The 26,306-nt window shown below is 44.7% G+C and overlaps 1 protein-coding gene across 11 annotated transcripts in view; it reads right to left on the reverse strand.

Annotated features, from left to right (window-relative positions):
• Positions 1-26,306, reverse strand: part of LOC144605429 (neuron navigator 1-like) — a 602,839-nt gene that overhangs the window by 133,918 nt on the left and 442,615 nt on the right. For all 11 annotated transcript variants that reach the window (XM_078420673.1, XM_078420677.1, XM_078420676.1 and 8 more), the window contains 2 exons: positions 22,284-22,422; positions 8,968-9,262 (listed from right to left, as the gene is read on the reverse strand). In XM_078420673.1, coding sequence (XP_078276799.1) covers positions 8,968-9,262; positions 22,284-22,422 — 434 coding nt within the window. The remainder of the gene's footprint in view (positions 1-8,967; positions 9,263-22,283; positions 22,423-26,306) is intronic.

Below are 26,306 nucleotides of genomic sequence, written 5' to 3' on the forward strand. Positions count from 1 at the left end.
AATGGGTGACGTTTTGGGTCGAGACCCTTCTTCAGACTGACACAAAGGGTGGTGAGTGTATGGAACGAGCTGCCAGAGGAGGTTGTGGAAGCAGTGACTATTGCAACATTTAAGAAACTATTAGACAGGTACATGGATAGGACAGGTTTAGAGGGATATGGGCCAAACACAGACAGGTTGGACTAGTGTAGATGGGACATGTTGGTCGGTGTGGGTAATTTGGGCCAAAGGGCCTGTTTCCACGCTACATGACTTTATGACTCTATAAATAGTGACAGCTGTGCATCGTACATATTCAGCACATAGTTGGGAACTATTTCCTTTCCACCAATCTCCTAAAAATGGAAATGTTGTTTCCACACATTTCAACCATGACACTGTGATGGTAACAGGAGGCTTGCTTTCATATGTTTTTCAAACTTGGAAAAAAAATGTGCTTTCATTTATTAGTTAATGAAGTGCAGTGTGCAAATGGTTTCATCCTCACATGGAACCATATGTTCTGGTTCCTAACGACTCCATGGATTTCATTCCTCCACGTTCTTCTGCTTTCAATGTGGTTAAAACAATGTGTTCTCGTCGAACCTTTAATCAGCTGTTTGAGGATCAGAGGGCAGCTGTTGCTCTAATCCAGGATTTAACCATAAAATGAACAACGAGCAGCTTTCCAATCATGTTGGTGTCATTCTTCTCAGGGAAAGTGAAAATAGGGGTCAAAATTGATTGATTGATAGATCGATTGATATTTATTGTCACAGGTGGAATGTGAAGGCGGGGGGGGGGGGGGTAGGGTAGATTTGGGGAATTAGGTGTGAGTCCTGGTGGGACACAGGGGAGTGTTGGTGAATCATAGTTAGAGAGTTGCACAGCACAGAATCAGGCTCCTTGGCCCAACGTGCCTGTGCATTTCCTCTGCTCTGATTCAGCCTATTGCTTCAGTCTTAGATGTGCAGGACAAAGAGCTATTTATAGAACCTGAATTTCTGCGGCTTTGTTCAGTGTTCAGTCTGAGGAGACACCAGCATCAACACTGCGAGAGAATGCTCCTGTCACACACTTTCTAAATATTCCGCCTGGCTCGGTTTGCAGGTTTTATTAGCGAGAGAGAAAATGACAGAATTCCCCTCCATGGAATTGACTCGTGCGTAACCGTGAGACCAATCGGATTAATCAAGGCAAAAAAAAAATCAAACCGATGACATTAAATTGAATCGACACAGCGGATGGAAATTGACTGTGATGGCAAATCCACTGAGTTTTTCCATTTCAATTGCGCCAGGCATTAAAGTTAATGCACAGCCACCGACAGGTCAATGCATTCTCAATGACAATCAGAGGTCAGATTTAGACGCACAATGATTTTACTTTGGCCTCCAAATGTCAGCAACAGAAAACCATCATATATCCTTGATATTATTATTTTTAAATCACATTTCAATATTGGAGAAAGATCCACGACAAAATAAAATTGAATTTTAGACAGGCAATTGATTTTTCATAAGAAGGAGCATGGTAAAATATCAAAATGAGAATAAAGAGCAAATGTGAAATAGATGTTTTGCTATTTTCACCGCTAGTATCATTTCGCTATCACCTCTACAACAGCCAACAATGGACCATTGTTTCCATTCCTCTAGTTTCCCTCTCCCCTGACTCTCAGTCTGAAGAAGGGTCTCGACCCAAAATATCATCCATTCCTTTTCTCCAGAGATGCTGCCTGACCCGGGGTGAGTTACCCCAGCATTTTGTCTATCGACGGTGAAATAGGTGTTGGTTGAGCCGTGACTGTTGAATCTGACACAGACGTCTGATTGAATATCAGATTAGACAGATACTAAATCTGGTGCACTTTCATCAGATTGAATGTGCGATTTAGCTATTTTTTCACTTTACAGAGATTAAAGGTGCAATTAATAAGCGTGTTTTTCTACGTCCATCACTGCCATCTACACACATAATCTTTGCTGGAGAGGTGACAGAAAGTTCATGATTAGCAGAAGTGCACATATGATTAATCGCTCACCAAATTCTGAACTATCTCTCGCCTTCTCTCTCAGAACCCCCCCATCCTGCTGCAATCGCGGTAAATATTGAAGACAGTACTTTAACCGTGGTTTCACTGAGCACCAGGGAATGAGATGCTATGAGAAAATAACTGCAGATGCTGGTACAAATCGAAGGTATATCTTCACAAAATGCTGGAGTAACTCAGCAGGTCAGGCAGCATCTCAGGAGAGAAGGAATGGGTGACGTTTCGGGTTGAGACCCTTCTTCAGACTGATGTCAGGGGAGATCACGAGGTCAGAAGGAATAGGAGTAGAATTAGGCCATTCGGCCCATCAAGTCTACTCCGCCTTCAATCACGGCTGATCTATCTCTCTCTCCTAACCCCATGCTCCTGCCTTCTCCCCATAACCTCTGACACCTTTAGTTTTTAGTTTAGTTTAGAGATACAGCACGGAAACAGGCCCTTCGGCCCAATTAACCTACAAACCTGCATAGTGGAAACATCCTCTCCACATCCACTCTATCCACGCCTTTCACTATTCACAGTATTTCACAATGGAGATGCACTCTCCATTGTCTCCAAAGAGACAAGCTATTAAATATTGCGGTGACCAAGATCACAGCCTTAAATCCTGTTATCAGATCTTCCCCTTAGCCATCAACACTATCCCTCTCCTTGGCAATTGTCTGGGAGGCACGGTGGTGCAGCGGTAGAGCTGCTGCCTTACAGCACTTGCAGCACCAGAGACCCGGGTTCCATCCTGACTATGGGTGCTGTCTGTACGGAGTTTGTACGTTCTCCCCGTGGGTTTTCTCCGAGATCTTCGGTTTCCTCCCACACTCCAAAGACGTACAGGTTTGTAGGTTAATTGGCTTGGTATGAATGTAAATTGTCCCTAGTGTGTGTAGGATAGTGTTAATGTGCGGGGATCGTTGGTCGGCATGGACTCGGTGGGGCAAAGGGTCTGTTTCCACGCTGTATCTCTAAACTAAACTAAACTCGAACCAAACCATTTAATACAACCTTAGTGCCATGGAGTTGATTTTCAAGCCTCACTTGCCACCTCCATTTCCTTCTACTCTACTGTATCCTCGCTCCACTCACCTGTTTCTAAAATCCTCAAAATTCCTCTGCGTCTGATCATTCCAGTGTACCCTGAACTAATCTGCCTCTTTCTAACCTTTACAGACTTGATATCATCCCTCATGAGGTGTGTTGCACGTGTTTGAACAGTGATACGGTGGAGCAGCGGTAGAGTTGCTGCCTTACAGCGCCAGAGAACCGGGTTCCATCCTGACAAACGTGTACCGCCGTCTTTATGGAGTTTGCATGTTCTCCCTGTGACTGCGTGGGTTTTCTCCGGGTGTTCTGGTTTCCAACCGCACTCCAAAGATGCGCAGGTTTGTAGGTTAATTGACTCTGGTAATTGACTGTAGGTAAATTGTTCCTGGTGCGTAGGATGATGTTCGTTTATGGGGATCGCTGGTTGGTGCAGAGTTGGTGGGCAGTATGGCCCATACCCACGCTGTAACTTTAAACTAAATGAAACTAAATTCTCAAGTCCCCTTCACCCATCATCTAGTGCTTCAAGATTGAAAACACATAACCACCGAGCCTTCATTACAAAGTCTCTGCAATCTAATCCAGATTTATAACTGTATATATCCACTATTTTGGGACTCTTGCACATCTAAAACTTAACTGTTCCATCGCTGTTGCTGTGTCTTCATGCTTTGTTTTTATCTCTCCCTCTTTCCTCCTTTAAGACACTACTTAGAAGCTAGTCGTCAACCAAGGGCTTGGTCATCTGCTTTAGTAGCACCAAGGAATCAATTTTATTCGAAGCACCTCGATGAATGTGCAAAATAATGGAAGTTGCTGATGCAGCATTTACACAATAGGAATCTTAATCCTTTTTTTCCCCCTGCTAACACTTTCAACTTTTCAAACATCTTTAACAGCATTTTCTATTTGGCTGATGCTGCAAAGTCATTAAAGCACGAGTGACAGTGCTTTGGTGTAAAATAACATGGCTATCTAAACTAAGATGGGCGGCACGGTAGCGCAGCGGTAGAGTTGCTGCTTTACAGCGAATGCAGCGCCGGAGACTCAGGTTCGATCCTGACTACGGGTGCTGCACTGTAAGGAGTTTGTACGTTCTCCCCGTGACCTGCGTGGGTTTACTCCGAGATCTTCGGTTTCCTCCCACACTCCAAAGACGTACAGGTATGTAGGTTAATTGGCTGGGTAAATGTTAAAAAAAATTGTCCCTAGTGGGTGTAGGATAGTGTTAATGTACGGGGATCACTGGGCGGCACGGACTTGGAGGGCCGAAAAGGCCTGTTTCCGGCTGTATATATATGATATGATATGATATGATAGATGTATGTGGATATGTTCCTTAGCTCAATGTGGCTGGGCAAAAGCAATTACTTAGAAGATTAATTTGGTATCTTTCTGTTGTAGGGGGCAGGGGGAAGGAGTTGTGAAACCTGCCCTTGATATTCATTTTCCAAATCAAACCATATGAATATATAAATATTAACAACATTTTCATAAGCTTGTTTGTATTCATTTGTTACATACAGAGAGGAATGAACAGAATAAATATCCCTGCAGGGAACTGTATTTGAAGTCTACATGGGACTGCAGCCCCATCTTTGATCTTCACTATCTTCAAGCTAAGCTTCCTAAAGGGAATATTAATTTGTGACTTCATGTTTACACTTGACAAACTATGTTTGGTATTACGATCAATTGTGGGATAATATTTTATTTCAGCCCTGGTGGAACCATGTTGATTTAATAATTCAAAATATTGTCGTAAATTGCTAATTCAGTACTACGTTACTGTATCATGTGGAGGTTATATGGTGATAATCAATACCTATGGATAATACAAGACATTGATCCTGTACAAACGACATCAATAACTGTGAAAATCAAGGAACAGAGTCATAGAGTCATACAGCTTGGAAATAGGCCTTTCGGCCCACCTTTCTCACGCCGGCCAACATGCCTCATCTACACCAGTCCCACCTGCCCGCTCTTGGCCCATATCCCTCTAAACCTATCCTATCATGTACGCTGCATGCATCATCTAAATTCATATTTGTAATGCTGACATGACAGAATTAATAATTATTCTGCACTTCTAAATTTATCTTATAATATGTGAACAATCATTTTGTAAAGTGGATACATTTCGGGTTTGTCATTGTGCATTCATGGACTCATCATGATCTTTGACAGTCGTGCACCAAAGGGTAGTCAGGTTGTGACTTGGCACAACACAGAGAGAATAGTGAAGTGCATCACAATCCCACTACCAATCCATTGCATTTATTGTCTCCAAGAAAGCTATCAGCAGCAACGACATGACATAAAAAACTGAGATAAAAGGAACTGCAAATGGAGAAACAAAAAACTGCAGATGCTGGCTTGTACCAAAGATAGTCACAAAGTGCTGGAGTAGCTCAACAGGTCAGGCAGCTTCTCTGGCAAGAAAGGATGGGTGACATCTTGGGTTGGGAGTAGGGGGTTGTGGGGGAGGGGGGGGGGGGGGGGGGGAGGTGAAGAACTGGATACGAGAAAAGACCAGGGCCAAAAAGAGCCAGCCACAAATTACCTCAGGCAGGGTGTTGCTTGGTAGTTCCATTGTTGGTAAATACAAGTAGCTGGTGTAACTCAGTGGGACAGGCAGCATCTCTAAAGAAGGGCCTTGACCCGAAACGTCACCTATTCCTTCTCTCCAGAGATGCTGCCTGTTCGTGAGAATTTTCCAGCATTTTGGGTCTACCTTAATTCTTGACAGTGTATCCAAGCACTGACATATATCATATATATACAGCCGGAAACAGGCCTTTTCGGCCCTCCAAGTCCGTGCCGCCCAGTGATCCCCGTACATTAACACTATCCTACACCCACTAGGGACAATTTTTACATTTACCCAGCCAATTAACCTACATACCTGTACGTCTTTGGAGTGTGGGAGGAAACCGAAGATCTCGGAGAAAACCCACGCAGGTCACGGGGAGAAAGTACAAACTCCTTACAGTGCAGCACCCGTAGTCAGGATCGAACCCGAGTCTCCAGCACTGCATTCGCTGTAAAGCAGCAACTCTACCGCTGCGCTACCGTGCCGCCCGTACATCAAGTACTCATTCTGTTTCACACCGGTGGAAACATTTTCAACAAGAGCAGAGTGAGTTTCTGACTTTGGATCTAAAGCAAAAGGGCAATGACCTACATGTTTCTGACTTAATGCAACCAGCAAGCCGTGGGCAGGTCAGGAACAGTATGTGAGATGAAGGTTCCTGGCTGGGGCTCTGAGTTAGCATTGGCTGACTGCCTACATTGATATTCATGTGCTCCCCATTTGTACACAGGCAGCAGTGAGAAAGACCGCAGCATCTCTGCACTGTGGAGCTCAGAGAAGATGCTGAAACAATTTGTCTCGTAGTTCAGGAAAATAACTGCAGATGCTGGTACAAATCGATTTATTCACAAAATGCTGGAGTAACTCAGCAGGTCGGGCAGCATCTCGGGAGAGAAGGAATGGGTGACGTTTCGGGTCAAGACCCTTCTTCAGACTGATGTCAGGGGGGCGGGACAAAGGAAGGATATAGGTGGAGAGAGTTCACATGGTTCTCAGTGAGTGACCCTTTCACAGCATGGTGCATTATCTGGCTGTTTTACAATAAGAAAGGGGTGGGGCATGAGAGCCATTAGGGATCCAGTGTTAGACACAAAATGACTACTTTAGACTTTGGAAATACAGCGAGGAAACAGGCCCTTCGGCCCACCGAGTCCGCGCCGACCAGCAATCACCCCGTACACTAGCACTTTCCTACACGAGGGACAATTTATAATTTTTTTACTGAAGCCAATTAACCTACAAACTTGTGTGTCTTTGGAGTGAGGGAAGAAACCGGAGCAGCCTGAGAAAGCCCACGCAGGTCACAGAGAGAACGTAAAACTCCGTAAAGACAGCACTCGTGGTGAAGATTGAACACGGGTCTCTGGCGCTGTAAGGAAGTAGATCTACCGCTGCGCCACTGTGCCTCCCTAAATGCTGACGTAACTCAGTGTATCAGGCAGCATTTCTGAAGGAAATGAATGGGTGACATTTTAGGTCAGGACCCTTTTTCAAACTGATTGTGGGAAGGGAGGGTGGTGAGTGAACTGGAAACGAGGACAAATCAAGGCCGGCAAGGCCTACCTCAGGCTTGTAGGTTTCCCGATAGGCTGATTGTTGGCTGGGAACAGTGTGATCCCAAGAGGGATACATCATTGTGAACCGTGGAACCGGTTAACGAAATGTTAGTGGAGGAAGGGTGTGGGGGGTGGGGGGGGGGGGGGGTGAGGGGGTGGGTGAGCGAGGGGGGAGGAGGGGAGAGGAGGGGAGTGTCTGTGGAAGTTACCTAATACTCTAATAGACAATTCAATGTCCATTCCTATTGGGGTGTAAGCTGCCCATTTGTGTGTGGCCTCACTCTGGCAATGGAGGAGGCCCAGGACGGAAAGGTCAGTGTGGGAAGGGGAGTTAATGTGGATGGCAATTGCGAGATCCAGTAGGACTTGGCGGACCGAGCGTAAGTGTTCAATAAAAAAGATGGTCGCCTGGTCTGTGCTTTGTCTCGCCGATGTACAGGAGCCAACACCGGGAACATCGGATGTAGTAACAGAGGTTAGAGGAGGTGCTTGTGACTTCTGTCTCACCTGGAAGGACTGTCGGAGTCCCTGGATGGAGTCAAGGGAGGAGGTATACGGACAGGTGTTGCATCTCCTGCGGTTGCAGGGGAAAGTACCCGGGGAGGGGGGGGGGGATTTGGGTGGGAAGGGATGAGTGATCCAAGGAGTTGCAGAGAGAATCAGCGTGACCTCTCCACAACCAATGGACGTACTCCTTTACCACTTCCTGGGACTTCCTCATCCCCAGTGTGCCTGAGAGTACTCTCTAGCAATGCTAACCTGCCCCCCGGCAATCAACTGGGAAATAATGTAGCTTGCGAGCTCTTTTGTGAGCTCTTTAGAGAGCTCCTCTCTGTCGATGAGCAGGCCATGATTCAATGCTTTCAAACAGGAGAAAATACAAGTTCACTATGTTCTTTGGATGACGTGGAAACACTGCAAATGCTGGTTTACCAAGGAAAGACACAAAATGCTGGAGTAACTCAGCGGGTCAGTCAGCATCCCTGCAGAACACGGATGGATCATCTGAACAGGTAGCATCAGTCTGAAAAAGGGACCCGAATCTCCATGTTCTCCAGAAATGGTACCTGACTCGTTAAGTTACTCCAGCACTTTGTGTCTTTCTTTTCCTGATCCTTCATTTGGCAAAATATAACCCCGAATTAACATGCTAAAAATGGGTGAAATTCAGTTCCTGGGCTACACATGTTTCTTTGCAAAGAAGCAGACCCCCTTGGAGAAAAATGAGAGTGCAATAAGTAAGCAAAGGTTGTCACATACAGTTCCTTTGGGAAGAAAACAGAGATTAGAGTGAAATATTTTCATCATGGAGCCACATCATTTTAAAGGTCACAGTGAACTGGAAATTGGAAATGCAAGGGAAAATTCACCAGCAAATTATTTGTACTTTTGTCTAACTGTGGTCTTACACATCTGCTCAAAGGCCTTTTGACCACCAGAGACCCAGATTCGATCCTGACCACGGAGTTTGTACATTCTCCCTGTAACCACGTAGGTTTTCTCCGGGTGCTCTGGTTTCCTCCCAAACTCCAAAGACGTGCAGGTTTGCAGGTTAGTTGGCTTCGGCTAGAATTGTAAATTGTCCCTAGTGTGTTTGATAGTGTTAGTGTACGGGGCGATCGATGGTCGGCGTGGACTCAGTGAGCCGAAGGGCCTGTTTCCTCACTGTATCTCTAAACTAAACTAAACGGCCTTTGTGTAAAATATGCTTTCACGAAGCGGCCCTCAGCTTTGTTGCCACTCACCAGCTGGTTTCAGAGAGCCTGCTCCTGAACACGTCATTGGGGAAGTTACCCCCACAGGTGCCGCATTCTTCTTCAGTGAACTCGTTTGCACGGCAGGTTGCGGTTTCTTGAGTTCTCCTTTCGTGGTCTCGTCAGCTGACTCGCTGCGAATCCGTCTCCACTTGGTGTTTTGATCCATCTTGAGGTTGCTGGCATCGTAGCCGCTCTCAGACTTCTTCTGCCCTTTGCCTTCTGAGCTGCCGCACCAGGTCAGACCGCTCTCAACCATGGACCGCTTCTCCGCGTCAGTCCGCAGCTGCAATGAAACCACACAGAGCAGGTGAACAACTGTTCTCCGGTGAAAACCCAAACAAATGGCAATGATGGAGGAATATGATGAAAAAGAACCTAAAGAATTAACAGTGCAGGGAAGACCTGCAGATGCTGGTTCACACCAAAGATAGACACAAAATGCTGGAGTAACTCAGCCATTCAGGCAGCATCTCTGGAGAAAAGGAATAGGTGACATTTTGCATCGAGACCTTTCTTCAGTCTGCTTAAGTCTGAAGAAGGGCCTCGACACGAAACTTCACCTATTCCTTTTCTCCAGAGATGTTGCCTGACCTGCTGAGTTGTTTTTTTTCCCGTTTTTTTTCCCAATAGGTGCAGGAGGAGGCCATTCGGCCCTTCGAGCCAGCACCGCCATTCAATGTGATCATGGCTGATCATTCTCAATCAGTACCCCATTCCTGCCTTCTCCCCATACCCCCTGACTCCGCTATCCTTAAGAGCTCTATCCAGCTCTCTCTTGAATGCATTCAGGGAATTGGCCTCCACTGCCTTCTGAGGCAGAGAATTCCACATATTCACAACTCTCTGACTGAAAAAGTTTTTCCTCATCTCAGTTCTAAATGGCCTACCCCATATTCTTAAACTGTGGCCCCTTGTTCTGGACTCCCCCAACATTGGGAACATGTTTCCTGCCTCTAACGTGTCCAACCCCTTAATAATCTTATACGTTTCGATAAGATCTCCTCTCATCCTTCTAAATTCCAGTGTATACAAGCCTAGTCGCTCCAGTCTTTCAACATATGAAAGTCCCGCCATTCCGGGAATTAACCTAGTAAACCTACGCTGCATGCCCTCAATAGCAAGAATATCCTTCCTCAAATTTGGAGACCAAAACTGCACACAGTATTCCAGGTGCGGTCTCACTACTCCAGTATTTTGTGTCAATCTAAAGAATCAACAACTCCCTCCCATCCCTTTCCACCTGTATTCTTCTCTCTTGCTTTACGTTTCACTTCTCTCCATATGGAATTCCTTTCTGTCCCCTTTTGTGTTCTTTTCATCTTTACCCTTTGTCCACCCATCGATTACCTGTATCCACCTATCACTTGCCAGGCTTTGTTCTGCCACCAACCCAACACCCCCCCCCCCCGTACACACGCACCTCTTTTCCAGCTTTCTCCCCCCCCACCCCCCCCCCACCCCCCCCCACCCCCCCCCCAACAACAATCAGTCTGAAGAATGCTGCCTGACCTACTGATTTAACCCAGCATTTCGTGTTTTGTTAAAGAACCCGGAAAAAACCCACGTGGTCACAGGATGAACGCACAAACTCCGTAAGGACAGCCGCCACAGTCAGGATCAAACCTGAGTTTCTTGTGCTGTAAGGCAGCAATTATACCGCTCCGCCACAGTGCCGCTCCTATCCATGTCCTCCAGTGAGATGGCAGACAGAAGAAGACGACATACTGAAGGAGGGTCCCGACCTGAAACCTCACCTATCCATTTTCTCCAGAGATACTGCTTGACCTGCTGAGTTAATCCAGGATTTTATGTTTTGCTAAAGAATTAACATGTTCATTTGCAAGCAGAAATACTCTATCTGATTTAACGTTGCTAAGTAATTTGGCTCCCTGATTCAAGGTTTATGACTGTTCCCAAAGGTTGTATTCGGCAAGGCCCTAGGGTGTGGAAAATAAACGGTCATCTTCCAAAATGAATTTTCAGCTCCACTTCCATCACTCAAAACTTAAAACTGAGGTGAGAAGGAACTTTTTCACCCAGAGAGTTGTGAATTTGTGGAATTCTCTGCCATGGAGGGCAGTGGAGGCCAAGTCACTGGAAGAATTTAAGAGAGAGTTAGATAGAGCTCTGGGAGCTAGTGGAATCAGGGGATATGGGGTGAAGTTGAGAACAGGTTAGATTGTGGATGATCAGCCATGATCACAATGAATGGCAGCGCTGGTTCGAAGGGCCGAATGGCCTCCTCCTGCACCTATTTTCTATGTTTTCTAAAACAGCCCAGTGAATTACCTGCAGTGTATTTACAATCTTCTCACTGAGACCACTATCTACTGTTTCAGGATTACGTTGCCAAAAGAGAAATGTACGTAAAATCAATGTCATATGTATAAGAAAGCTTGTCTACGTGTAACGTGTTATGATTGAATTCATCATTATTCCCTTTCTCTTTCCCTATTCAAAACTGGGTTTTTAAAAATGAATGTAGACACAAAATGCTGGAGTAACTCAGCGGGTCAGGCAGCATCTCGGGAGAGAAGGAATGGGTGACGTTTCGGGTCGAGACCCTTCTTCAGAATGATGTCAGGGGAGGGGGCGGGACAAAGATAGGATGTAGTTGGAGACAGGGAGAATGGTGGGAGAACTGGGAAGGGGAGGGGATAGAGAGGGGAAGCTGGGACTACCTGAAGTGGGAGAAGTCAACACTGGGGTGTAAAATGCCCAAGCGAAATATGAGGTGCTGTTCCTCCAATTTCCGGTGGGCCTCACTATGGCACTGTAGGAGGCACATGACAGAAATGTCAGACTGGGAGTGGGGAGTTGAAATGCTGAGCCACCGGGAGATCAGGTTGGTTAAGGCGGACTGAGCAGAGGTGTTGAGTGAAACGATCGCCGAGCCTGCATTTGGTTTCGCCGATGTAAAGAAGTTGACATCTAGAGCAGCGGATACAATAGATGAGGTTGGAGGAGGTGCAGGTGAACATCTGTCTCACCTGGAAAGACTGTTTGGGTCCTTGGATGGAATCGAGGTGGGAGGTAAAGGGACAGGTGTTGCATCTCCTGCCGCTGCAGTGGAAAGTACCTGGGGAGGGGGTTGTTTTGGGTGGGAAGGGTGAGTGGACCAGGGAGTCTAGGAGGAACGGTCTCTGCGGAAAGCAGAAAGGGGTGGAGATGGGAAGATGTAGCCAGTAGTGGGATCCCATTGGAGGTGGCAGAAATGTTGGTGGATGATTTGTTGTATGCGATGGCTGATGGGATGGAAGGTGAGGACAAGGGGGACTCTGTCCTTGTTACGAATGGAGGGAGGGGGAGCAAGAGCGGACATATCTTTCAAAATGATACTGCTTGGTGCTTCTCCATGACCAAGTTATCAGAGGGAGTTTTATAACTGCACGGATAGTTGTTTTTGAAAGTCTGAGAACAACTGAAGCTTGGCAAACATTGATGGATGATAAAAATTATAGCTTCGTATTTTCTGCTGAAATGCTGTCATTCTTACATGTCAGCCCAATGTCACCCCGTAAAGTGCAGTGTGAAGTGTTAAAAGATCACGCCATGAATATCATGGCATGATGGTGCAGCAGGTAGAGCTGCTGCCTCCCAGCGCCAGAGACCCGGGTTCGATCCTGAACTTGAGTCATGTCTTTGTGGAGTTTGCACGTTCTTCCCGTGGGTTTTCCACCGGGTACTCTGGTTTCCTCCCACATCCCGAAGACGTGCTGGTTTGTAGGTTATTTGGCCTCTGTACATTGCTCCTCGTGAGTAGGGAGTGGATGCACAAGTGGGATAACATAGAACAAGTGTGAACAAGTGATCGATGGCTGGCATGACTCAATGGGCCAAACGGCCTATTTAACCACTGTATCCTACAATCAATTAATAAAACAGTTTTAAATGAATAAAGTTGGTCTCTATTTAGAAAGAGACAATAATCTTTTAATTGCAGTGATTAACCATTTTGGTAGACTGGCTGTGATTATCTTTCCGTGGGAGAAATAGCTGACAATTACAATTAGATTTACGAGGATGTTGCCAGGAGTCGAGGGTCAGAGCTATAGGGAGAGGTTGAGTCGGCTAGGACTCTATTCTATCACATGCAATGCGATAAGGGGTGACTTTATAGAGGTGCATGAAATCATGAGAGGAATAGATCGGGTAGACGCACAGAGTCTCTTGCCCAGGGTAGGGGAATCGAGAACCAGAGGACATAGGTTTAAGGTAAGGGGGAAAGATTTAACAGGAATCTGAGAGGTAACTTTTGGCTCGAAGGGCCGAATGGCCTACTCCTGCACCTATTTTCTATGTATCTATGTATGATATTATGCCAGAAGAATTTACCGGTGATCATGAAAACTCAGTAAGTTACAATAAGGAATACTAGAAAAGTTTCCAAGACTCACAAATACTACTTAACTTTATTATGCTTCATTAAACACAGATTAACAGTATTGAAGACTCAGCAGCGTGCTTAATAATATTTAAAGACATTATTAGTTTTGGCAGATGTCAAATTTTCAAGCCATAATTTAGTGGAACATTTGAATCACAGCCTCGAAGACCAGACCAACCAGCACTGTTTTTGTTTCTGAAGAGGAATGTATTGTTTAGTTTAGAGATACAGCGTGGAAACAGGCCCTTCAGCCCACTGAGGCCGTGCCGCCCAGCGATCACCCTTACACTAGTTCTATACTATACAATAGGGGCAATTTACAGAAGCCAATTAACCTATAAACCTGTACGTCATTGGAATGTCAAAGGAAAAGGAAACCGGAGCACTCAGAGAAAACCACGTAGGGTCACAGGCAGAACGTACAACCACGGTACAGACAGCAACTCTATTGCTGTGCCACATTTCAGAATAGAACAAATTCATCACTGTAAATAAAAGCTTATGGAGAAAATGTTTTGTGTAAAATACATGTTTCCAAAAATGTTGGGGATGCAGTAAATAAGAACCATGCTTTCCCTGACATATTAATTAATGCAAAGAATATGTGTGGTTTAAAGAAACTTGTTGTGCCTACAAGCTATATGGATGTGCACTATTTGCCCTGGTTTCCCCTTCCCTTTACCATTAGTTAAGTTTTGTTTAGTTTAGAGGTACAGTGCGGAAACAGGCCCTTCGGCCCACTGAGTCCATGCCGTCCAGCGATCCTCGTACACTAGCACTATCCTACAATGTCAATTACCCTACAAACCTGTATGTCTTTGGAGGGTGGGAGGAAATCGGGACACCCAGTGAAAGCCCATGCGATTACAGGGAGTACGTACAAATTCCATACAGATGGAACCCGTAGACAGGATTGAACAAGGGGCTCTGGCACAGTACAGTAGCAACTCTACCGCTGCAACACCGTGCCTACCCATTGCTCCAATGAATCTCCGAACCCAGATCAGACCGCCCCGTCTCTCAAACATGACCTGGAGTGCAATTCTCTCTTGAGAGAATGATGAAAGTTGGAAAGTGGAATGGAACACAAAGGTCACATTATGAACCGAAAGCTTTCAACAGACATTTTGTGAATAGATCGTAAATAAGATGTGCCTTGTTTGCACACATGTTCACAAGTGAGACGGGAGGAGGTTGCGTGAAATCGTGCACTCAGCTGGGGCTTCAGAAAGATCTCAGAGGACAGATTGGAACAGATTGGCGATGACCTCTGTGTCACAGCATTCTGACATGGAGTAGGGTGACATTAAACAGCATTGGGAACATTCAGTTAGTCAGGCAATGAAAGGACGCAACCTCCTTTCTCAGATTGTCCATTCTTCACAATCTGCACATTAAGTAGGTTCCAATCTTTGCTGAGTGGTAACACTTACTATCTGATTTGCAACTGACTGCAAATTTGAGCTAGACGTAAATTGTCTACAGTACTACAATTTATGAAGCCGGAAGTGTAAACTAGCTGCAAACACTCAGCTGAAGACCCACGTACTCAAGTAACTCAGCAGGTCAAGCAGCATCCCAGGAGAACATGGATAAGTGACGTTCCAGGTCGACATCCTTCTTCAGACTGATTGTAAGGGGTGGAGAGGCAGGACAAATCCTGGCAGGTAATAGTTTGATGCAGGTGAAGAGGGTTTTTTGTTAGGCAAATGGTTGGAAAAAGGGCAGAGATGAAAAAACAAAAGGTGTGAGACAAAATGATTGAAGAGTTGAGAATTGTGAGGCTTGAAGAAGGAATGTAGGTGGGAAGGGTGTGGGGGAGAGGAGTCACAGGTGTCAGTCCAGGTGGGTCACAGGGGAAAGTGGGCGAGGGAAGAAGGTGGGAATATCGGGAAGAGGGAGGGGGTGAATTATATGGACTCATACGTTCCGGCAGAATCCGTGGAAAGAGAAACAGAATTAACAGTTCAGATCCAGGACCCCCCCGTCAGAAACGGCAAGGGGCTTTAGGAGATTGACTTTGGAGTTTAGGGATACAGCATAGAAACAGGCCCTTTGGCCCACCGAAACCGCGCCTATCAGCGATCACCCCACGCACTCACACTATTCTAGACACTAGGGACAATTTAACAAACCTACAAACCTGTACATCTTTGGAGTGTGGGTGGAAAGTGGAGCACCGGGAGAAAGCCCGAGCGGTCACAGGGAGAACGTACAAACTCCGTACAGACAGCACCCGCAGTCAGGATCAAACGCGGATATCCGACGCTGTAAGGCAGCAACTCTACCGCTGCACCAATGTGCCACCCTAAGGATGCTGTGTAGGAAAATAACTGCAGATGCTGGTACAAATCGAAGGTATCACAAAATGCTGGAGTAACTCAGCGGGTCAGGCAGCATCTCAGGAGAGAAGGAATGGGTGACGTTTCGGGTAAGGGTCTCGACCCGAAACGTCACCCATTCCTTCTCTCCTGAGATGCTGGCTGACCCGCTGAGTTACTCCAGCATTTTGTGATACCCTAAGGATGCTAATAATTTGGGGAGAAATATCTGCGGAGTCAGGGTGTAAGGGTCACATCCGTCCAGTAAGTAAAAGAAAATGTTTTAAAACATGAATAATTTTGATTAAAGCTTTTTATTTTTAGCAGGGCTAACCAAGGTTGAGAAAGGCAAGCTTGTAGCGACACCATTTTACCTCAACTATTGAAGACGAATAGCAACAAAATTGTCAGACAGTGATGTTGAAGAACAAACTAGATCGTGGAACATACTTTAGGGTCAAGGCAGACAAACTTGGGCAACTGCAATGAACTCCAAGCCAGAGCTAATTTTTGGTCAACCAGAGACACTGAGCAGATGCTGCTTTTCCTGAGAGAGATAAAACATTATAGAGATGACGCAAACCTTGCCGAATCCTAAATAATCTTGTATCACTCACTGTTTATGACTAAAAGGAAAACATGATTTTCAAGAAAAACGTTCCTGTCTTCCTTCCCAAGTAATCATAGAATTATTGAATCATTACAGCAGAAAAGGAGGCCATTCTGCCCATTGAGGCCATGCCAGCTCTTGGCAGTGTGATCTTTTTCATCCCATTTCGCTGCACTCCTCCATTGTTTAGTTCCATTGTCTCTCTCAAGTGCCTATCCAATTCCTTTCCGAAGGCACTGACCAATTCTGTAACCACCACCCCTCCAAGCAGTGAATTCTAAAAGAAAAAAACACTCTCTGAGTGGTTCCGTTTTTTTAGTTTAGTTTAGTTTATTGTCCCATGCACCAAGGCACAGCGAAAAGCTTTTTATTGCGTGCTAACCAGTCAGCGGAAAGACTGTACATGATTACAATTGAACCATCCACGGTGTACAGATACCTTTCAATTACTTGCAATCAGTATCTAGAAGGTGGAAGCCACAACTTGGTTACGAGAATCACCCTGTTGTTTGCTGGTGATTGCTCCCCTCGTTTCTCTTTGAATGGGAAATAATTTACATGCGCAATATTGAAGGACGTATTAAAATAAATTCTCGCATGCTATTTTCTGGAGGAACATGATTTAGTGTATACTGTCTGGATATTAGACTCCAATTTCGGGGAAAAAAACATTGCTATCATTCAACTCTCGGTGAATGCAATTCAACCAAAAGGTCCTAGCCACTTCCTTTGGATTGTAAATAAAGAACAGCATCGCAGGGTCGGCACGGTGGCGCAGCAGTAGAGTTGGTGCCTTACAGCGCCAGAGACCCGGGTTTGATTCTTACTACGGGTGCTGCCTGTACGGAGTTTGTACGCTCTCCCTGAGACCGCGTGGGCTTTCTCTGAGTGCTCCGGGTTCCTCCCATACTCCCAAGATGTGCAGGTTTGTAGGTTAATTTGGCTTTGGTAAAAATAAATTGTGAATTGACCCTAGTGTGTATTATAGCACTGTGCACTGGGATCGCTGGTCGGCGGGGACTTGGTGGGCCGAAGGGCCTGCTTCTGTGTTGTATCTCTAAACTAAACTCTCAACTAAACTAAATAGCAATCGGCCCTCACTTGGTATTTTGCTAGCTAGTAGGCAGCCTCCAGTACACACTTACATCTACTGCTGTGCTCCATGCATGTTTCCCTGAGGTGATACATGACTGGAAACCAAAATCCAATCATATATCAGCTCATGGAAGCACTAGACATGTACATGCCAAAACTATTGTGGCCTAACAGATGATTCTGACTGCCTGTAAAAGAGAATTTCTATTACTAAATAATGGAGTTCTTACTGCATTTGCACTACTTGCTAAGTATATATTGTAAACTAACACATGGCAAATGAACTTCAGTCTGAAGAAGGGTCTCGACCCGAAACGTCGCCCATTCCTTCTCCCCTGAGATGCTGCCTGACCTGCTGAGTTACTCCAGCATTTTGTGAATAAATACCTTCGATTTGTACCAGCATCTGCAGTTATTTTCTTACACTTCACTGATACAGTAGTAGAGCTAGACAATACCAGTTTATATTTCGAGCAGCCATATTTACAAATGTATCATTTTTATAAATTAAATAATTTGGAGCAAGATTCTATATTGCAAATGGGAAAATGCTTTCCCAATGTATTCCTCTAAGCTACTGAGATGCATCCTCCAAATAAATTAAATGTTTCATAAATTGGAATTTTGAGCTACCATTGAGGAACACAATATGTATACTATCAGATATCTCAACTTGTGCTACTTTTTGTTGAGATCTTCAGGCATCAATTATATACAATAAAGTCTCTATCTCTCCCCCTCATCTTTCGTTCCTTTGCGTGAACGTAGCTGAATGTAATGGAGTCATTCGATGCTTCATATAAATAAAAGTTACGCAGCTGGAATTTTAATTTGTACAACTGACAGACATGTTCCATCTTACAAAACTCACTTTCCTAAAAATATGATCATTTAGTGCCACGTTTAGTGCACGGTTTGATACCTTTTCAGTGAAAATTCAACCTTAATGGGATATCCAGATCTCTCTGCCATTGCATGGTGCCATTTAGAACGGAGATGAGGAAGAACTTTTTCAGTCAGAGAGTGGTGAAGGTGTGGAATTCTCTGCCTCAGAAGACAGTGGAGGCCAGTTCGTTGGATGCTTTCAAGAGAGAGCTGGATAGAGCTCTTAAGGATAGCGGAGTGAGGGGGTATGGGGAGAAGGCAGGAACGGGGTACTGATTGAGAGTGATCAGCCATGATCGCATTGAATGGCGGTGCTGGCTCGAAGGGCTGAATGCACCTATTGTCTATTGTCTATTGTCTAAGTCTGAAATTTCCCTCCAGATCTTCAACACAGCTGATGTGCTAATGGATTGCTGAATGCTTACAGTTTACAGTTTAGTTTATTGTGATGTGTATCGAGGTACAGTGATACACTTGTTGCGTGTACAGTGATACTCTTGTTGCGTGCTAACCAGACAGCGGAAAGATGATTACATGATTACAATCGAGCCATTCACAGTGTATAGATACATGATAAGGGAGCAACATTGAGTGCAAGGCAAAGTCAGCAAAGTCCGATCAAGGATAGTCCGAGGGTCACCAAGGAGGTAGATAGTAGTTCAGCACTGCTCTCTGGCTGTGGTAGGATGATTCAATTGCCTGATAACAGCTGGGAAGAATCTGTCCCTGAATCTGGAGGTGTGCATTTTCATAATTCTATACCTTTTTGCCTGATGGGAGAGGAGAGAAGAGGGAGTGGCCAGGGTTGATTATGCTGCTAGCCTTGCTGAGGCAGTGTGAGGTATAAATATGTCGAGTGTATGCATTGCTGCTACCAATGCATGCATTGAACCCTCACTACCCGAGCCACTCAAAGAGGAGGTCTTCAGGGTGCTCGTGGAAGATGTCTGACATTGCTCCGATTTATGTGGCACGGCACCGAGAAATAGCCCAGTAAATATCACGTTAAATTATGCCATAACCCATCAAGTTAACTTTTCCTCATATTACCCATCCCCAACACACTAGGGTGGCACAGTGGTGCAGCAGTAGAGTTACTACCTTACAGCACCAGAGACTAGGTGTGATCCTGACCACGAGTGCGGTCTGGACAGAATTTGTACATTCTCCTGGTGACCTGCATGGGTTTTTTCCAAGGTATTCGGTTTCCTCCCACACTCCGAAGACGTACAAGTTTGTAGGTTAGTTGGCTTGGTATAAATGTCAAATTGTCCCTAGCGTGTGTCGGATAGTGTTAACGTGTGGCGATCGCTGGTGGGTGCAGATTCAGTGGTCCGAAGGGTCTGTTTCTGCACAGTATCTCTAAACTAAACTAAGTTTTGCACAGTTCGTGCTCTCCTGTATTACTGTTAAAACACAAAGTACTTGTGCTATAGCACCAGGATAAGCGCTCATCCATTAAAACCAAGCCCATGCCAAAGTAGTATCTAAACTCCCAGCGAGCGCCGCGCCAGCGCACAATGCAGCTCCCGGTGAGCGCTGCGCGGTCTTGCTGGAGCGCACTTGGCCACTGGTGCGGGGCCGACCAGGACTGGACCCCGCTGCCGGTCGGGCAAGTGGGGCCGTCAGCAAGCGAGATGAACATCGGCGAGAATGGAGGATCGTCGGAGAGTCGTCGCCCAGGTGAGTGCCTGCGGTCAGCCGAGGGGGCGCTGCCGAGAACAAAGAGGGACCCGGCATGGGGGGGGGACGGACACTGAGAACAAAGAGGGACCCAGTGTGGGGGTGGGGGAACTGAGAACAAAGAGGGACCCAGCGTGGGGGGGGGGGGGGGGGGGGCAACTGAGAACAAAGAGGGACCCAGCACGGATGGGTGCCACCGAGAACAGAGAGGGACGGAGGGTGGTGGTGAGGGGGGGGGGGGGTAGGAAGGAAGAGGGAACGATATTGAAGACTTTTGTAACTTCGTCAGCGGCCCTTTACTCTTTGCATATTTGTGTATTGAATGCAAAACAAAGCATTTCACTGTACAAAGTAGACGTGACAATAACGTAACAATCAATCAATGAATCAAACTGCTTACACACAGTAACGCCAAAGGATAATAACTAACTCCATATTCAGTAATAAACTGTCTACATGTTGATAAACACACAAGCTAAACGTTTAACGACGAAACCCAATCCCCATTGCCACATGAGAATCTAAGTTGCCTTTACAACTAAACTATGGGACAACAAAAGCTAAGCGTACAAATGCCAATATATCATTGGGTCTAATAAGTGCTCACCTCCCTTCACAAATTTGCCCCCAACATCTCCATTATATTTTCTCACTCTCACCATTATCGCTATTCTTGGACATTTGGGAAAAACCTTGGTCCGAGCACTAAAAAAAATATACTTGAAGCAAAACTCACCTTGGTCTGTGGTAGTCTGCCCCATGAATGCATCTTAACTGCTACCATTCAACATCTTGGCCACTATATTCTTTTGCACCCTGCTTTTTGCTGAAAGGTTAAACCAAACAGCTTCTGCCATACAAAAACCTCATCGGTCAATCCAATCTTCTACCTTTGTACAGTTCCCGATTTCTTTCCACTACAGAAGTTCGACCGCTTCGAAGTAAATTCAAAACTCTAGATAGACTTCCTACTTCCTGGATTTCTTTACTGCTGGCCAGTTGACCTGTTTACTCGCGGCAGCGAAGTATTCATCTTTAAATCGTAACCACGCGGCAGAAGCAGAAGCGTAATTTCAGTATTAACGTCCTGGCTCACCACTGAAAGTGCCGTACCTGAAAACGAACAACACCTTACCCTTCCACATCTCTCTGTCTCCCTCTCCCCGACTCTCAGTCTGAAGAAGGGTCTAGACCCAAAACGTACTCCATTCCTTCCATCCAGAGATGCTGCCTGTCTCGCTGAGTTACTTCAACATTTTGTGTCGAACTCCCCAGACAAACTTACTTCTCTTGTTGTTGCCAACTTTCACATTCATTTTTTGCAATAGTGAGCGATAATCCCCGAAGAGAAGTTTAATGCAATCCCAGATTGGAACAGTCATTTTCTATATCTATGCATTTATACATTTCAAAAATCCCTGTGTAGGTCTGCTCCAGCTGACAGATGCTTTTCGAATATATTTCTAATTGCAGATGAACAGTTTCAAACAAAGACAATCTTTACTATATATGTCTTTCAAAACTTAGCATGAGCACAGCTGTACTGCGATACAGATTCCACTCTGCCTTTTGGTGTAACACACCCGATTATTGATGGTTATTTGGCTGTCTTCCATGCAGTACATTATGAGGTGAAAGAATTGGTTGGGGGAGGATTATATCATGTGTTTCAGAAGATATAACTTTCCCTCCTGCACCGGCTTTCTATGTGGATGTAATATTAATCATGCCCCTTTGCCCTGCCAGCATCCAACAAGTAACGTGCTGTAACATACTTCTTGGCTTGTGCCCAAATAGTATGTTAAAACAACGGGGCATTATAAAATGACAGAAAAGCAAAACGTGTAGAAAACACGCACAAATAAAGTAACAGGCACTTGTTTCCTTGTTGTAAAACTGCTCAGGAAATACACAGTTCCCCATTTCTTTTTTGTTTGCAGTTTTGAGAAATGGCCCAAAGCAACAAAAAAAAACACAAATAAAACAAGCTCTTTTATTGAAATAGGCTCAGTGACCTATTCCCTTTCTCCAGAGATGCTGCCTGTCCCGCTGAGTTATTCCAGCTTTTTTTTGTGTCTATCTTCAGTTTAAACCAGCATCTGCAGTTCCTTCCGACACAGATCAGCAATACTACCAGGTCTGTGAACAAGTGGTGCTGGATTAAATAACCAAAAATAATGATCTTTATTTGATTCAAAGAGATAAAGAGATGATTCAACAATGATCTTGGCCCTTTGTTTTCTGGAGGAGAAGTTTATAACACCACCATACAAACAGATTGTTATTGCTCTATTTTTTTCTTATCATTCTATTTTATTCTTACCGCAATGCCAGAGTTTCGCCTGGAAGCCACGGGAGTGGTTGGATCGGAGTTGAGAGATGAACTGGCATTTAAATCTTCAGAACTGAGATTGTCAGAGGTGTCACTGAGGCCACTGCTCACGGAACTACTTTCATCCCAGCTGAAAGAGAGAAAGGAAAATAAATTTGAGAAGCCGAATGCAAAGCAAACACATTACGCTTGAAAAGCAAGTGGACCTGGCACTTGCAGTGCATTTTAAAGCACTCTGCAGCAGGTTTTTAGAAAGTGACATACATTAATCAAAAAAACGTCTTTTGACTGTCAAAAATGACTTTTGCACATATATCCAAACTAACTACGGATGACAGAAGGTCATTCTTCCAGAGAAGTGTTGAAATCCCACAGCTGCACTGAATTATTAACTTTTAAATATCAATGAGATTCTAAATTTGCAATATACTAAATAAGTCCTGGGAAATCAATACTTATATCTATTATCAGAAGCCCCATTTTTAGTATGCTTCTTAGTTCTGAAGAAAAGCAACGATTCATAAATTAAATTACCACAATTATGCATGTACAGCCATCCAGTAGGTGAAAAGTTTGTGTTTTGCCAATTGGAATTTATTTCTGTGGTCCCAATCTGACAAAATCGCCTTTTCTGCCAATGTGATTGCTTTTCCACGTAGTCTCTGGTATTAATTACTTCCCACATCTAGTTTTCACGGAATTCTTACATAGAACAAGGGGCCACAGATTAAGAATAAGGGGTAGGCCATTTAGAACTGAGATGAGGAAAAACTTTTTCAGTCAGAGAGTTGTGAATCTGTGGAATTCTCTGCCTCAGAAGGCAGTGGAGGCCAATTCTCTGAATGCATTCAAGAGAGAGCTGGATAGAGCTCTTAAGGATAGCAGAGTCAGGGGGTATGTGGAGAAGGCAGGAACAGGGTACTGATTGAGAATGATCAGCCATGATCACATTGAATGGCGGTGCTGGCTCGAAGGGCTGAATGGCCTCCTCCTGCACCTATTGTCTATCGGCCCTAGTGTAGGATAGTGATTGTGTACGGTAATCGCTGGTCGGCGCAGACCAGAAATACACAGTGAAACAGTTGTGTAGCAGAAGAGTTGCTGCCTCACAGCGCAAGACTCCAGCATTCAATCCTGACTACAGGTGCTGTCTGTATGGAGTTTGTACGTTCTCCCTGTGACCGCGTGGGTTTTCTCCGGGCGGTCCAGTTTCCTCCCACATTCCAAACACATGTACGTTTTTCGGTAAATTGGCTTCTGTAAATTGTCCCTGATGTGTAGGATAGAACTAGTGGATGGGTGATCGTTGGTCGGCGTGGACTTGGTGGACTAAAGGGCCTGTCTCCACGCTGTATCTCCAAACTAAACTAATCTCTCTAAACTAAACTAAGATAGCAGAGTAGACACAAAATGCTGGAGTAACTCAGCAGGGCAGATAGCATCTTTTGAGCGAAGGAATGGGTGACGTTCCGAAGGGTCTCGACCCGAAACGTCACCCATTCCTTCTCTCCAGAGATGCTGCCTGACCCACTGAGTTACTCCAGCATTTTGTGTCTACCTTCGATTTAAACCAGCATCTGTAGTTTTCTTTCCAAAGATAGCAGAGTGCTAACTTCATGCAAGCATGTTAAGGCCTCATCTCAGAACATGATTAAACAAACATTCCACGTGATCAAGTTTCTTGTGTTCTCACATGAAGACTAATAATCAATCATTAACTGGGATTTATACAGGTAGTAATGGTTTAGGATTGGGATTTATACAGGTAGTAATGGTTTAGGATTGGGATTTATACAGGTAGTAATGGTTTAGGATTGGGATTTATAAAGGTAGTAACTGCAAGCTAAACAGTGGAGACAGTTTGTAAGTTGATGGACCTGGAAGCCTTACTTTATGTTCAGAGTAATTTTATTGTCAATGTTAACCCTCTTAAAATGACTGATTGGAAAATTGCGGCATAAAAATGGAAATTTGTCTTTTGAGTGAGGACTTCATTCCAGCAGGACCAAGTGTAATTACGCACTGACAGATTTTCAATGCAGTGTAACATATGGTGGATTTATACAGTGAGTTGTGAGAGCAGTGAGGGGAGGAGTCATTTATGGGAGAGCATTGAATGCCGCATTTGCATTCCATTTGATATTCAGATGAATCGCATTATAGGCACCTCTATCAGAGATGCTTGTCAAAGGTAAATCTAGGGGCTAGTGGAATCAAGGGGTATGGGGAGAAGGCAGGCACAGGTTACTGAATGTGGATGATCAGCCATAAGCACAATGAATGGCTCGAAGGGCCAAATGGCCTCCTCCTGCACCTATTTTCTATGTTTCTATGTCTATGTAAAAAGGTAAATCAGTAGGAAGTAACATGGAGGAGTGCCAAATCAAAAGAATGATCCAGATTAAATTGGAATGGGAGACGTTTCTGAAGAAGGGTCTCGACCCGAAACGTCACCCATTCCTTCTCTCCAAGATGCTGCCTGACCTGCTGAGTTACTCCAGCATTTTGTGATACCTTCGATTTGTACCAGCATTTCCTACAGATTAAATTGGAGGTGCGTTAGCCATAAAGAACTACTGAGAGACTTGGAATCATATCACTCATTACAGTAGGGGGAAGTGTTTAAATGCTGGCATGAAATTTCTTAAGGACTAACAGGGATGTTGTGATCAGTTGTGTAGGAAGGAACTGCAGATGCTGAAGATAGTTTACACTGAAGATAGACACAAAATGCTGAAGTAACTCAGCGGGACAGGCAGCGTCTCTGGTAAGAAGGATTTGGTGACGTTTCGGGTCGAGATCCTTCTTCGGAGCAAGGTTATAATCCGTGATGGGAGATTTCAAAGACAATCACGATAATTATTTTTTGTTTGCTTTTCTAAGGAGGAAATCCATAAGGGGTTTATGCAATAGAACTAAAATTACCACACATTGATATGGTATCTGGAACTGTAACCCAAGTCAATCCCAAAGAGCAAAGGCCAACTGGACTGCCAAAAATAATCTGTCTATATGGTTTTTGACGCGTACCATTTTGCGATCTGAGCCTTGAGTTTTTAAAATTATAAATATCAATTAAATAGCAGCAAATTAAATACAATTGCATACAAGCATCACAAATTGAAATATTAAAGCACAAATTATATTTAATTAAAATATTCATCAGAATGAAATATGAAAACATACTGGAGTAGATTTTCCTGGTGTGACTTCAACAAATGTATAAATGTATCAGTCAAGTACTTCAATAATATGCCAATAGTGAATAAAAAGATTAACAACCGCCTTGAATTATCTTGCATTGAATGGTGGATATTGTTATAATATTTTTTTTTCCTTTCAGTTGTAGATCTTTGGATATCATGTCATAGCAACGTAGGAAATGTGAGTCAGCCATTTGGCCACTTGAGCCTGCTCCACTATTCAATAACATTCAATAGCCTATTCAAACTTGGCCTCATTACCACTCTCCCTCTCTCTTCCCATTCCCCTGGATCACCTACACCATCCTGCAAAGCTGTGTCAAAATCTCACTCCTTTCCTGTGCCATACCTTTGCATTAAACTCCATTAGTTTCCAAAGCACTCGTACCTGCATGTTGATTTATTCAGTAGAGGTCCACCACCGACTTACCGGCAACTGGTAGTATAAGAAAATAACTGCAGATGCTGGTACAAATCGAAGGTATTTATTCACAAAATGCTGGAGTAACTCAGCAGGTCAGGCAGCATCTCAGGAGAGAAGGAATGGGTGATGTTTCGGGTCGAGACCCTTCTTCAGACTGATGTCAGGGGGGCGGGACAAATGAAGGATATAGGTGGAGATAGGAAGATATAGGGAGATCTGGGAAGGAGGAGGGGAAGAGAGGGACAGAGGAACAATCTAAAGTTGGAGAAGTCGATGTTCATACCACTGGGCTGTAAGCTGCCCAGGCGAAATATGAGGTGCTGTTCCTCCAATTTCCGGTGGGCCTCACTGTGGCACTGGAAGAGGCCCATGACAGAAAGGTCAGAC

The sequence above is a fragment of the Rhinoraja longicauda genome, chromosome 24, assembly GCF_053455715.1.
Source record: "Rhinoraja longicauda isolate Sanriku21f chromosome 24, sRhiLon1.1, whole genome shotgun sequence".
In the NCBI taxonomy this organism is placed as follows: domain Eukaryota; kingdom Metazoa; phylum Chordata; class Chondrichthyes; order Rajiformes; family Arhynchobatidae; genus Rhinoraja; species Rhinoraja longicauda.